Source organism: Convolutriloba macropyga, chromosome 14 (genome assembly GCF_964194025.1).
Source record: "Convolutriloba macropyga chromosome 14, txConMacr16.3, whole genome shotgun sequence".
Taxonomy (NCBI): domain Eukaryota; kingdom Metazoa; phylum Xenacoelomorpha; order Acoela; family Convolutidae; genus Convolutriloba; species Convolutriloba macropyga.
In genome coordinates, this window is record NC_134481.1 from 24433335 (window position 1) to 24447567 (window position 14233).

The window sequence follows — 14233 nt, forward strand, 5'->3', positions numbered from 1 at the left end:
AACCCCTCGCCCCCACGAAATTATAGCCCCAACTATAATGATATAATGAGTTGCGGTAATGGGGGGAGGGCTAATTGGCTACATGCCCGCTGAGCCGGGCGGGGGGTGGGGGCACCGTACACTCGTGTCGAACAACTAATGCTCTTGAGAGGACTTGGAGCTCTCGAGTAACTTGTAACTTGATACCCGTTTAGGTTACAAATAAGACATATGGTAGCTGCAAAAAGCATGGGAAGATTCTTCAAAATCATGAAGTGAGAGAATCTTGAAATTGTTGAAGAGATGCCCGTTTAAACACATGTTAGTGGCTGTATACACCTGTTGTTGTGCAATTGCTTCCTACTATGTAATAATAATAATAATAATAATAATAATAATAATAATAATAATAACTTGATTGGATTATACTTAACCTTCCCTGTTTTCAGCTCCCAGGCAGGGTTAGTATTAATAAATGGCTTAATAACTTATAACCAACCCAGTTAATAACAATCTCCTGATAATGATCTCTGTTTCAATTTATCCTGGCAGCTCTTTATTTCGAAACTATTTCTTTCTTTCGTGTTTTCTTTATGATAGTTGAATAGTTAGTCAATACCGCGATACCTCTTAATTTAACCCATATACATTATTTCTTTTCTCTAATTTGCCCCAATCACCTAAACTTGGTTTTGTTGGTTTCTGTAACCTCTGTCCAAATTGTGTATTGTAGCTTGTGTACGCGTTATTGCGCAAAATTGCTCCGCTTTCAAATGGCGCAACAATCTCTCACTCTCTTCGCTTGGCTGGCCGAAAACTTGAGCTCAAATTAAGGAAATATTTTGACAACTAAATACATAATTAACACGTTTTTGTGACAAGTATCTCAAAACGAAAATTAATTTCTGTGATCATAAATTAGTTGTCGCCAAAACTCGCCAGAACGAATTGTTTCACGTTCTTACAAATAGGAGTACTTTCAGAATTTGTACTAACCGCATTAGTAGATGAAAACCAAATTTACGAAACATAAAGCGACAAAATTGTAAGGTTTAAATTTATTATACTGTCTTTGTGGCAAAGCGAGGGATAGAGAAAAGTTTTTTTTAAATGTTGATTATTCAACTTCAATTTCAAGTTTTCGGCCAATCGAGTAATTCGGTTTTGCGATTGCGAGCTGTAGTAGAATGCGCAATGCTTGGTGGTTTGTGTAGTGAATTATCCGATCATTATCTCTGCGATTTCGCGAAGCCCCACCCCCCCCCCCCTTATATTTTTATGAGACCGTTAGAGCAAACAGCAATATATCCCATTTAGTCAATGTTGTTATGCAATCCGTCTTAAATTACCACCTGAACAAATAGTTTGTTCACTATAAATTCATGCACAGTTGAAAGTAATACTTTCTAGGAAAAACATTTCATGAGAATAATCTGCGAAAAATCCTGCAAATACTTCAGCGAGTAACAAATGTCCAAACTTGTGCTTTTGCCCCGCCTTCAAAGAACGGATTTTGGAACAATGATTTTTTTGTTGAATTGGGGGGGGGGGGATAATGAGTGGTTCCGGGGTGACTGTGCATTGGCACAGTAAAGTATCAAGAAGTAGCGTCACCAAATAGAGTAAAAAATCTGATGAAAAATTCTGAACAAACTCGACGCGAAAAAGTGGAGACGCGATATTTAAGTTGTATGATCATGGAATCAATAATGTAAGATTTGCTTGTGAAGTCTTGGAAGATTCGAGACAGGTTAACGTCATTATGCAAGAAGCTTGTAAGATCTTGCAAGATTAACGTCAACTAAAATCACTTTCATGACGGCAATTAAATGTTCAGGTGGCCTTAAATTACCACCAGTCATAGACGGCAAAATTTTGTTGAACATCCTCTAGGAAGATTATTTAGCGATGGCGCAAACATTATGGTAAATGAGTTGTTTTCTTGATAAAGTCGACGGTCTTACAAATCTGGATATATGGTCTCCAAATCAAAAATTTCTGAAATTAGGAAAATATCAATCGCTAACATTTTTTGCGTGATAATGATAGTCTACTGCAGTGAAAAAGAGAATAAAATTTTTGGTGAAACTCCATTGAGCCTTGATTTTGGTTAAAAAGCTAACATCTTCACCATAAAATTGTCGTGAAGTTTTGTCCAGGTTCTCAAAAAGTATCTTAGTTCATTAATCGACAACTCACCCCTGTATACACGACACCTCCTAAAATGGTTAACGAAAACAGGTTGAATGACGGTAGGTCAAGACAGTAAAATGAACAAACGAAAATTGAACAGTAGAAAGTAACCAATCAGACAGGAACGTCTTCAGTTCAGAAACAAAATTCTCGCAGCATCGTAAAAATGCTGCTGAAGTTAGAGTAAAGTATTTGAAAACAAAATACACGTTTGGAAATCAACCACTTTGAGCAGAGTGACAAAATGAACAATTTTTTTGGTGATTAAAATTTTTTGGTAAAATAATTGAAAAAAGAAATGTACAAAACTGAGAAAACTTTTTTCGGGGATAGGTTTAAAGCTCAAGGCAGGAAAATTAACCAATCAATTCGCCAGAGTTGCGAAAAATCAGAGGTTTATCCGAGATTAGTTAAAAATTGACTGATTCCTAAAAAGAAATTTTAACTTGGTCTGCTTGTCAGTCACAGAAGTTCAAATATTTGCAAATATTTTTAGGTTGCATTTCAAGACTTTGCTGCTATCCGCTTTTAATTCATGATGGTTTTTGATGGTAAACCTATTAAGCTGATGGCTTCTTAAAAATATCTAAGTGTTTTCATTGATAAGAAACTGTCTTTTAGCCAGCATGTTGAGCATGTTTATAAAAGTTTGAGCAGAAAAAGTGGCATTTTTTCAAAATAAGAACTAAATTTTTTTTACCAAGTTTTAACTGCTAGCAATTTACAATTTATACGTCAACTCTTCGATTGAATACGGAATACTGATATACGGTAGTGCTTGTAAGACGGATCTGAATAAAATCTTAAGATGACAAAGCATTTACCGAAATATATCTTACACAAGACGGACCGATCATATAACATTCAAGCACATCAACTCAATTCTTTAAGTTTTTGAACTGTAGCTGTCTGCAGTCTTTCATGAAATGTTTCAAGAGCTCCGTGAGGTTTCTGGGAATCCTCATTTGGCTTGAAAAGCAGAACAAACAAACAAACGCATAAACAAAAAGGAATTGCTACCTCCAGAGAGGAATCGCAGCGCTATTTGCATGAAATCTCTACAAAGCCATTCGAGGAAAGCATATAACTTTGCACAAGATTTGTGTCTTATACTATCTGATCTTGAAAGCATGAGTAAGGTAGTGTTTTGGCCCTTTTCAAAAATTTATTTTCTATCTTTATATTCTAGATAATTCTGAATTGCTTGATTTGTGTTGGTAAATTTCTACTTACAGAGGGTGAAAACTTGTTAAGCTGGTCTGCTCTTTGCAATGACTTTTCCAGAAGCAATGTAATTATTTATGTTTTTCTGAATAAAATTAATTCAAGTATTCAAATATTCAAAATGATTTTTTACGACCATATGACGTCAAAATTTCTTAGAATCTGCTTTTTTCTTCACTCATTCATGCAATTTCAACTGAATTGCGTGCATGTCGTCATTTTTAGTTGAGCTTGTATTTTGTTCAATTACCTGATAGGTTGGTCACCTCGGACTTGCCTCATTCTCAATAATGACTTCCTCACTTTTACTTTTTTTCTTTTCTTTTATTCAAAAAGGTAAGGTCCAGGGGTTGCGTGTAAACCTAATTGGACGCTATTTAAGAGAACCTAATAGAAGCAGGAAAAAGTGAAACAAATTTTAAATCAAAATAGCATCTTTTACTATCTGTTTGATACTGCAGATCTGCGGAGATATTGTGGCTGTTTTCCGGCGATCTACCAGCTATGTGTTATACGTTTTTTGCCACTGCTTTTTTACGATGCAATGAAAGATTGAATAAATTCTTGTGTTCTTTCGAAGTTCCATTGTTTTTGTCTTATATGTTGAGCAGTGTCGAGAGCGCTTGCCTTTATTTTTTGTTTTCACATTCTATCATTCTATTTTTACCTTAAATCGTTCAAGCATTAGGCCTACCGTATAAAGTATCTTAAACGCCAAATTGAATGATTTTGTTCTTGATGTTAACCAATTGTACAAATTTCACGCTGTGACACTTGTTATAGGAGGGGTGGTTTATCTAAAAGATTGCTGCCTCCTTTCACAAGACTGCAGAATTTACCTTCCCAAGATTTTGGGGACTCTAAGCTGTTGTGTGGCCTACTTTTACAACCAGTTATGGGATTTGCCCGCAATTTTGGGTCCGCAATTTTGACATTTTTATCAGCTTAAGTCAATGACTAAAATCTTCAGTTGCAAAGTGACTTGGAAACAAATTAACTTAGTGACGTTTTGGTACAAAAATTGTGGCACAAATATGAATATTAAATAAAATCGCCTATCTCTCACGCTTAAGCCAACCCCTTGTTTCAATTTTCACAGCAACGTCAAAGTGTCAAGCTGAGCGGGAGCGATTTAGATCTTTGTGGTTATAATTGTTATAACTAGTTATGATAATCCAGCTAATGCCAAGTTTAGGGAGTAGTCAATATTTAGTATTTGGTATGCTTCACTGCTTTTGTTGTGATACAAAATATTGAGTGTTTAAAACATTTGAAGGCGGTGCTTTGAGCATATGTTCGTAAATTCATTCAATGTTATTGGCTATCATGACCGCATTCACTTCATAAACTGAATAAAAATTTTTTCAGCCTTAAATAAGTGTTGGAGCTCATGGTACAATTTGGCCAGGTAAAGAAAACAGCAGAATGTTAGCGGGAGATTTAAAAACGCATCAAATTGTATCAATTTTTTTTTCGAACACAGAACTAAAATTTGTGAGAGAAAATGATAAGATTTACAAGTAGAAGAGAAGTGAATGGCTGCAAAAGTTTTACTTTGGTTCATATTTGAACAGAAACCGCCAATCTAAAACCGATACTTTAAGTTCAACTATAAACAAAAAAATTGCCAAGTTCAACTATTTAACAAAATTTAACGTCCAAAAATTTGCCATATTTCAAAAAATTCTCCGTATAAAGCGAAGTTAATGAAAAACGTTCAAGGATTAAAAAAATTTCTGGAACGGAAAAAAGATAGAATGAGTTCTGGAACAAAGATACAACAACTTCTGATGCAACAACTTTTCTCCCTGTCACTCAGTGAAAAAAAATGGTGAAAACTCATTGAAAAACTCAGTGAAAAAAGAAAACGTTGAGCAGGATTAGATAATTTTGCGTAGATTTGAATTTCCTTTTTTGTTTTTGTAGATCATCGAGTAATCAAGAAATAGCAAACTTAAAGGCGAAATGAGAAAATGAGGACACAAATTTGTTTCTCAGAAGTTTGGTGACGTTAATATAATATTTTTTGTCTGAGTTGTGAGACCTTTTTCTTATATATTGTTGTCGTAGTATTGAGAAAATATTATGCTGGCGGGACAACTTTTATACAGATATATGAGAGAAAATAGGCCTCAGTTTTGTAATTCCCTCTTTAAAGAAAAGAGTAAAAGAGGAAACGACTAAAATGGTTTTTCAAAATTGATTAAAAATGGTTTTTTACAGCATCTAAAAACTGAAAGTTTAAAACTACCGTCTGCAATTGATGTTTCAATAATGTCTTTGAATTTTTCATGACGCGTTCAGAAGATCAATCAAAAAATTTTAAATGGCAAACTAACACTGCATTTTAACCATTTGTTTTCAAATTTTACTTAGTGGATTGAAATGTTTGAAATCGACAAAAAGTGTTGGAAACAAAACACGTTTTAACAAATTTGCTTTTTAATGTGAATAGTAATTCCCCCCATTCGCAACTATACCTATAAATAGAGAATATGTTGAAAGAGTATTTCTTTAAAATAAAGCAAGAAATAGAGCAATAAAGAAAGAGCAAAATAAAGAACGAGCAATTTCAAAATAAAGAAAGCAATTTCAAAATAAAGCTGAGTTGAAGAGAAATAGTAAACCGTTCTTTAATTAGTAACCCAGCTTATACTAGTATCTTTGGCTCAAGGTCAAAAATCTTTGTGGCTGAAACTTTTAACGAAATTCAACAGAGAACTTAACATTCCAATTTTTCAGAATCTCGCCTAATACTTTTGCTAGACTGATTTTGGTCAGGTTTTATTACAGCAGTATCGATAGTAACGGCATATACGCTGATTAATCAGAATTGGGTTTGATTTAGGTTGCTGCTAATTTAAATGGTTTATCAATGAAATCGCTGTAACACTATTTTTATGCGTATGTTTTTCTTCAAATTTTTGTTGTCTATCTGCTGGGTAATCTTCTGCAATTTGAAGGTCACTTCATAGAAAAAATTTAAACCATCAGCTTTAACTTCCCTTGTTGCTCCAATATTTTTTCAGAAATGGAGGAATATATATGCGACGCTGGCTTTTTTAGTGAAATTTTCACGTTTGTTTACGCATCGTAGAGGAAAAGAAGAGACACCAACTTGTAGCCCTTAGGAGTTAGTTTCTATTTTTAATAAGAAAAATTATCAGAGTTTGAAAAAAGGGGAACTGGAATTTTCGAAGTGAAAATTGAAAAAAAAGTAAAACGAACAATCCATCGGGAATGGTGTGGGCGGGTGGAGGTAGTAAATTCAGCTAGGTAAAATGGAGATTTACAGACTTATTGAAATATTGCGGTTTTGTTCAAAAAGCATTTCTGTCTTTCTGTTTTCTGCTGGTTAAAAGCAATTTTACAAAGAGGTTTTGTCTTAACTCTAGAGTTGTTTTTGCAAAAATTAAAGTAACAATTTGAGTAAATTCAAAACTAGTAAACGTTAAAAAAAACCAGTATCATGAAACAAACATCAAAACATATTTTGTATTCCTTTCAGTCTCGAAGCAGATAGGAGCATATAGTACGAGCTAAACTTCTCTAGAAAATTAAAATACAGATTAATTTGAAATTTATGGATCATCAGCTTGAAAAGTTTAATACAAGTTCACAATTTTATTTAAAAATGAGATTTATTTTTCATTCTGGCCGTATTTGTGAACTGAAACTCTTCATATGAAACTTCTTCAGTTCTCTTATTTATTTAATTTCCCTTTTTCTCTTAAATACCTATTTCAATGAGGGGAAAAGGCCAAAACGCTAAACTTACTGATATCCAATGTCCCTCAAAGCTACTAAATAAGAGGCTCTACGAAGAGCTTGCAACGTTCCTTTACATGTCACAAACAAATAGAGGCATAAATTAAAAACTCACAGAAGTACTAAAAAACTAGAAAAATTCGGATTCACAAAAAATTGCGGATTTTAAGATATACAGAAGCAAAACTGTTTTTATATCTACTTTTTACGCATCTTCGTATTTTTTTAGAAAATTAATGAGTAGATTTTGCTCAAGAAACTCGAGATGACAAAACGTTTCGAAATAATTCAAAGTGTTCAACTACAATTTAAGTTTTAATTTTACCACTAATTATTGAATTTCTCCAAGAAAGCCATACAAATTTTTTCAATAAAACATAACAATCAAAGCAAGTGAACAGTGCCCAACATTTTGTAAAAATCAGATCCGAAAAGAATTTTTTTTGTTTGCCGATAAAAGTATTTTGTACGTGCGTGCCTATGTGGGTGTAAGCATGGTTGTGCATGTTTTCAAAGTGTGTTGTATGAGAGTAAGAACGAGAGAGAAAGAGAACGTTAGTGTAGGAAAAATTCAAAAGTAAGACAAGCAGAGCTAGAGAGCAAAAATTTAGAAATAATGAAAAAATAGAACTATCTAAAATATGCTGCAATATGAGGGTTTAAACATGTCCTTTGCTGTGCTTGTGTGTTCTTGAAATTTGCTGATAACACGACTCCGAGTTTTTGAAAAATTAATTATCTTCTTTTAATCCAGAAACATCTAGTTTGACAAAAATGTTCTAAACCCTCAAAAAATTTATTCCAGATTTTACTGACACTCTCACTATTACCGAAACGATTGCCTGAAGAAGTCGAAACCTAGTTTCCAGAAAATTCACTCTAGTCATGTTGACAAGTTTTGAGTAGAGATTAGTCACGTTTCAACATTTAGTTTCAAAGTTACCGTTACCAATACAATTGCCTGAAAAATTCCACACCTAGGTTTTTGAAAAAAAAAATGAAGAAGACCTAATAATTAGACTGTGTTAAAACTTAAGTAGTGACCAATTGACAACAACATAATTTAGAAATATTCTTTTTGTGATAGAATTTTGTTTTTGTGTTAGTGTTTGTGTGTTTTGTCTGCTTTGTGTGTGTGTGTGTGCTTTGTGTGTGTGTGTGTGTGTGTGTGTGTGTGTGTGTGTGTGTGTGTGTGTGTGCGTGTGTGTGTGTGTGTGTGTGTGTGGTTTGTATGATTTTTGTTGTGCATCTCAGATTGTTCTACTCTTATCTTCCTAGAGTTTGTTCTTTTGAAAAAAGACGGCATATTTTTTGATTCAAGCAGTAGAAGTAATTTTCTGCAATGCTTATAAGTTACTTTTGGATACTCCCAACGGTGTTTCTGGCAGAATTTAAAAGTTGTGTTTGCTTTTGTGGTTAGTTAGGAAAAATGGTAAATAGTAAATAGTAAACATAGTAAATAAAGAGAATAAGAAAAACATAGTTCCACTTGAAAAACGTAGTTCCTCTTGATTTTCAGTTTCTCTCTGATAATAAGAATGGAGAAAAGGTATAGCATTATTTTTTAAAGCTTGGAAATATCCTAGTTTAAGTTTTGAAAGACATGTCATGTAATTTTTAAACAATTTCTCTAAGCATAAAAATTGGGAATACGTTTGTAAAAATTCAATATGTGAATAAACAATTCGTTATATGATTAAGTGAAGAAAATAGTGCTCGTCAATGACTACTGGAAACAATTATGAATTTACAGGAGTTCGAAATCGAGGCGAGTATCGCTTGCATTATTTCTAATACAGCTTCTGCTTTGACAACAACAACTACCACTATCACTATAACTGCTTCTGTTGATCAGAACCGCCTTAATCTACACCTCAATTAGCTACACCATACCACCGACATCATTCCTGCTTCGCTTCTTCTTGATGACTTGGGCAAAGGTTACACACCTGTAACTGAACTGATTAAAGTATGCTCGCTATCATGCTCGAAAATACTCTATTGTTCAAATATGTCAGCGTTTTTCGAGCAGATTGTGCTAACATACAAGCATCAAATATGATGTCAAGATTTTCGCAAGGATCGTTAAAAGGGATGTATAATTTGTAGGACATAGTGTGCGATCGATACGTGATTTGAAATTGCAAAATGATTTTAAAATGGACGAGGGCGACAATTGGAAGAAAAAGGAATGCATTTAGACAATTTAAGCTGATAATTAAAATCGAATAAAAATTGTTTCATTCAAATTAATTGTTAAGCCTAAGCAAACGCCTTTAGTTCATGAAGTGTAGGATTTAGCATATCTGAGGATTTGGAATAAAATGATCATCTACGATTTCTTTAAAGTCGTACAATTATTCGTACTAGAACAAATCCGTCATGACATCATATGTGATATTTGTATGAATACTAAAAAATGGCAACCTGGGCTTTAAGACCAGAAAACGCTGACATATTCCACTCACACTCTTCAATTATAGACCCATTGACTGTCACGTAAGACTGAAAGTCATTTTCGACCTGTTCTCATTAACTGTCAAGCTAATCACCCAAAATTGTAAATAATTTTAATCGCTTTAGAACACAATTAAAGCATCAAGTGATAAATTATTGTTTTGCAAATTATGGAAAGATGCCAGAATGTGTCGGCACCTGGTAAATATGTAAAGAATAATATTAATTTGCTTATATTTATGCTGCCTTCTAACCATTTTCCCTCGCCCAATTAACCACCGGCTTTTTAACAATCCCACAGGTGTGAAAAATGTCATTATCACAATTTGCTCACACAGTTCCTGGATTTATCCATAATTAAATACGAAGTACCTTAAATGGTCATATAGAATCACAGTGACTGCAGAAAGATTGCTCCAAATGGCTTCTGTGAGAGAACCAATGTTCAGTAGTTCATCTACAGGCCCGGATTGACCTTTCATGGGAAACATATCCAAGAACATATATGGTTCTGAACAGACCAAATAAAAATTTCTTATGATCTTGTTAAACAATGAAAATTGAAGAGCCAACGGAGAACAAAACAAGAGATTTTGGAACTTTGGTGGCTTCAACTGTAGTGTAAAATGTTTTGCACAGCAATTTTTTTTGCTACTAAGTTCTATTTCTATATATTTTTTTATCAAATGCGACATTTCATCGTTATCTGAGTAAAATTATGAGTTCTTCTTTGCTGCATTTATCTGATTTTTTGAAAAAGTTGACAGTCTTTTTTATATCTTATTACATTTTCAGTTTCTGAATAAAATGTGTGGAATTCAGTTTCTTCGCCTAAAATTTGCTTTAATTTGCTTCTTGAGTTTTTAGGCAGATTAACAAAAAAGCCAGTCGTAAGTCTGCAAACCGAAAGTTTTTTGGATGTGTTTTTCAGTTTCTACACTCGTTTTAGACAATCTATTCCATAATAATAGGTTGTCCACTGCATTGAAAATGAACACGGCATAATATAAAGATCTAAGGACTAAAAACCAACTCTCCATTTTCAAAATAGATTTAAACCGTTCCGCAGCGCTATAACAGCTCTTTAGCTTTGAAGCAGCGTTGATTAAACGGTTTTAATCAACACCTGCTGCGATAATAACAGTTAAATAAACGGCCAGTGTTATAAATTTTAATGCTTGACCGACACTAGAAAAACACTTAAGCATTAGACTACGAGTTTATCACACTCTTTTATCGCCACTGTTATTAAGTAAACAGTGGCGATAAAAGAGTGGTGATAAACTCGTAGTCTAATGATGGAAACAGTTTGATAAACTTGTAGTCTAAAAAAACTTGTGTGGTGTGTGCTGTGTGCGTGTGTATGTGTGTGTATGTCCTTGCGTGCGCGTGGGTGCGTGTGTGTGTGCGTGTGTGTGTGTCTGTCTGTGTGCGTGTGTTTGTGGTTGTGTGTGTGTTTGTGTAAGTGTGTGTGTGTGTGTGTGCGTGCGTGTGCGTGGGCGCTTGCGTGCGTGCGTGTGCGCGGGTGTTTGTGTGCATGCGTGTCTGTTTGTGTGTGTTTGGGTTTGTGTGTGCGTGAGCGTGTGTGTGTGTGATGTGTGGTGTGTGTGCGTGTGTGTGTGTGTGTGTGTGTGTGTGTGTGTGTGTGGTGTGGTGTGTATGTGGTGTGTGCGTGTGGTGTGTGTGGAATGAGTGTGGTGTGTGTGTGGTGTGTGTGTGTGTGTGGTGTGAGTGTGTGGTGTGTGTTTTTGCGTGTGTGTTCGTGTATGTATGTATGTGTGTAAGCGTGCGTGCGTGCATGTGCGTGTGTGAGGGGGGTGTTTATGTGTGTGTTTGTAACTGTGTGTGTGTGGGTGCGTGCGTGTGCGTGCGTATATGTGTGTGTGTGTGTGTATTTCTGTTTGTGTGTGCGTGTGTGTGTGTGCGTGCTTGGGTGCGTGTGTACGTGTGTGTGTGTGTCTGTGTGTTTTTTATGTGTGTGTGGGAGTAGGGGCATGTTGACAAAACGAGAACTGATCCAAAAAAATGCCACTTATCTTTGAAAATGTAATTGTCCACAAAAAATAAAAATGAAAAACCAATAAAACTGTGTTCAATTTTGAAATGATCGCAACAGGTGATGATTTGAAAAATTACCACACAGTTGTTATCATGCTCAAAGTTATCATAACACCTCGGCTTCGCCTCGGAGTTTGATAATGTCTCGGTTGCGATAACAACCGTGTGGTAATATTCATTAATATTACTATAAAATTAATCTTTGCCCCTATTTTGAGGTTTTTAGTAGCTTTTGTCATCACTAAAAATAACTGCAATCCAATTGCAGGGCAATACATCTCAAATTTGTTGTAACTAGATTGTAGATTTACAAAGCCTTTCCACTAAAAATTATCTTTCTTCTCGTTTACAAAAAGTTTTGACTGCTGACTGAAAATATCTTATCGGCAGAATAGTTGGCTATATGATTATGATGTTTCAACTTTCTGATGGAACTAGGTGTGGTAGATTTTATTCCCTTGCGACCACTTAGTTATATGTATCATTAAAAAAAACTAAGCAAATTTGTCACAAACATGACTGTATTCAGATTTTGGCGAATTTTTAGCGTTAGAATTGTGGCAATCAAAAAGCAGAATAGGTTAGTGTTTGCTAAGCTGGAAGTTTTGCCATTTTTAATTGTTGGTTCTAGATTTTTGGAAGGAATGCTTGTATGTTGTTCAAAAAAATGCTGGAGATTTCCACGGTTTTCACAATACCAAGAGAGCCCTCGTTTAATTTTGTAGATCACTTCTCAGATTCTGCTATGTTAAGCTTTTTTCTGAAAAAAAAGGTAGTGTGTTAAGTTTTGCGAATTTGATCTTTTAAATCAGATGTGAAATTACGATGATTAGGTCATCTAATATCCTCTTAGGACTGACCAATGCTTAATGTTGATAGTTGAATGCTATCTGTACAAAAACTTCTGGTGAATTTTAAGATAATTTCTAGTTCGTGGTGGTAGAAAACTATCAATATATTTGAAGTTTATTTATGATAAGTTCGAGTGCAAACTCCTAAACGCTGCTGAACCAATGATATAATTTGTCATCTGTATTGTTTTGACAAAAGAAAATATGCAAAATTGTTTGCGCCTCCGTTTTAATTTATTTGCGTAGTCTAAATTTTGTTTTATCGTTGGTTAGACTCCAGAAGTGTATACCAGCTCTTTAAAAAATTATTAGATGCAGTTTACTATTTATTAGGGCATAAATATATAAATATATAATCCATAAGACTGGCTGAAAAATCGATAAACGCTTGTATTGGTTAATCAGTTTTTGAAAAAAAACAACACTGAGAACATTCAATTCGTTTGCTGTAAAAATAAAGTTGGAGACATGATATTGTTTGAACGTTGATGTTTAAATACTGATGTCATTTCATTTTGATTTTAGCTCGAATATTCAGTTCCAGAATTTGGATTTTCCGTATACTAAGAATAATTTGCCCCGCAATTTTTTTAGTTAACTGTGTTAGTGTAAATAAATCTGTGATATCATGCGCCTAATTAATAGCTTAATTAAGTTAATAACTAAATGTGAATTTGCTGTTCGCGTAACATCCATTTTTTTAGAGCTCCTGGGCATTCAACTGTTCAAAACTGATATGCTTGATTACTTTTTAAAGCGTTCCAGACATAACACAATAACGGATCTTGGGATGGAAAAGGATCTATAGGGAGATAGAACTTCTCATACTGTTGAGCTCTAGTCCATGTCTCAAATAAACCAATGAAAAAAAGCATTCTCGACCAAAAAGCTGCCAAAAGTTATTTTTGCGTCTTCACTTTAACTACGGTAGCTCAACCATGCTCCTTTAATCCATATTTACCCCCCCCCCCCCTCTCCAAACCCTCTAATACTTTTTTCGGTCTTTTCAGAAGTCAATGCCTAGACTAAGGTTATTAAATATAAAGATGGACAGTGCTCCTATGTATCAAATAAAAATTGCCCTGTGAGGATCTTAAAAGATGAGTTGTTGAATGTCCAGAGATCTTAAAAATGACAATTAATTAACATGATAGTTATTATTGTTGTTTTCAGATTTACAGAAGTCACACCCATGGACATTTACATTGGAGTATGCTTCATGTACGTAGTGGCAGCCCTCGTTGAGATGGCATTCGTGGGCTATTTTGACAAACCCAGGTATAACAGACAGCCCCCCAGTAGGAGACCACCCCAACCACCCGTGGGGTCATCCGCATTTGGCCAGATCAAGCACACTTCCTATCTGCCCATTGGGATAACTATGGCCACTGCTGCTGGACAGACTACTTCTGATCACAATTCGGTAACGTTCAAACTGACCTTCAATGAACTTAATCTACAATCATTGAAATTACAAAATAAGTTTGAACTGATGGAATTCAAGCAAACTTGAATTAATAAGAGTGTAAATTAAAAGTGCACTTGAGCGAGATTAGAACTTGCAATGAGCCAATTTTGGAAAAAACAGTAAAATTTTAAGAGGTATACTGTGTAACTCAAAATGAACCCACAACGTTTTTGTCAGCTGAGAAGGCCCTGTACCAGTATTTTCCCACAATTGTATTTGTTCAGGCACATTCCAG

The 14233-nt window shown here is 34.6% G+C and overlaps 1 protein-coding gene across 5 annotated transcripts in view; it reads left to right on the forward strand.

Annotated features, from left to right (window-relative positions):
* The window catches only part of LOC142353662 (gamma-aminobutyric acid receptor subunit beta-3-like), a 171889-nt gene that overhangs the window by 118827 nt on the left and 38829 nt on the right, over nucleotides 1-14233 (forward strand). For 4 of the 5 annotated variants that reach the window (XM_075405959.1, XM_075405962.1, XM_075405961.1 and 1 more), the window contains exons 8-9: nucleotides 429-440; nucleotides 13704-13953. In XM_075405959.1, coding sequence (XP_075262074.1) covers nucleotides 429-440; nucleotides 13704-13953 — 262 coding nt within the window. The remainder of the gene's footprint in view (nucleotides 1-428; nucleotides 441-13703; nucleotides 13954-14233) is intronic. The other variant, XM_075405960.1, reaches the window with a different exon arrangement.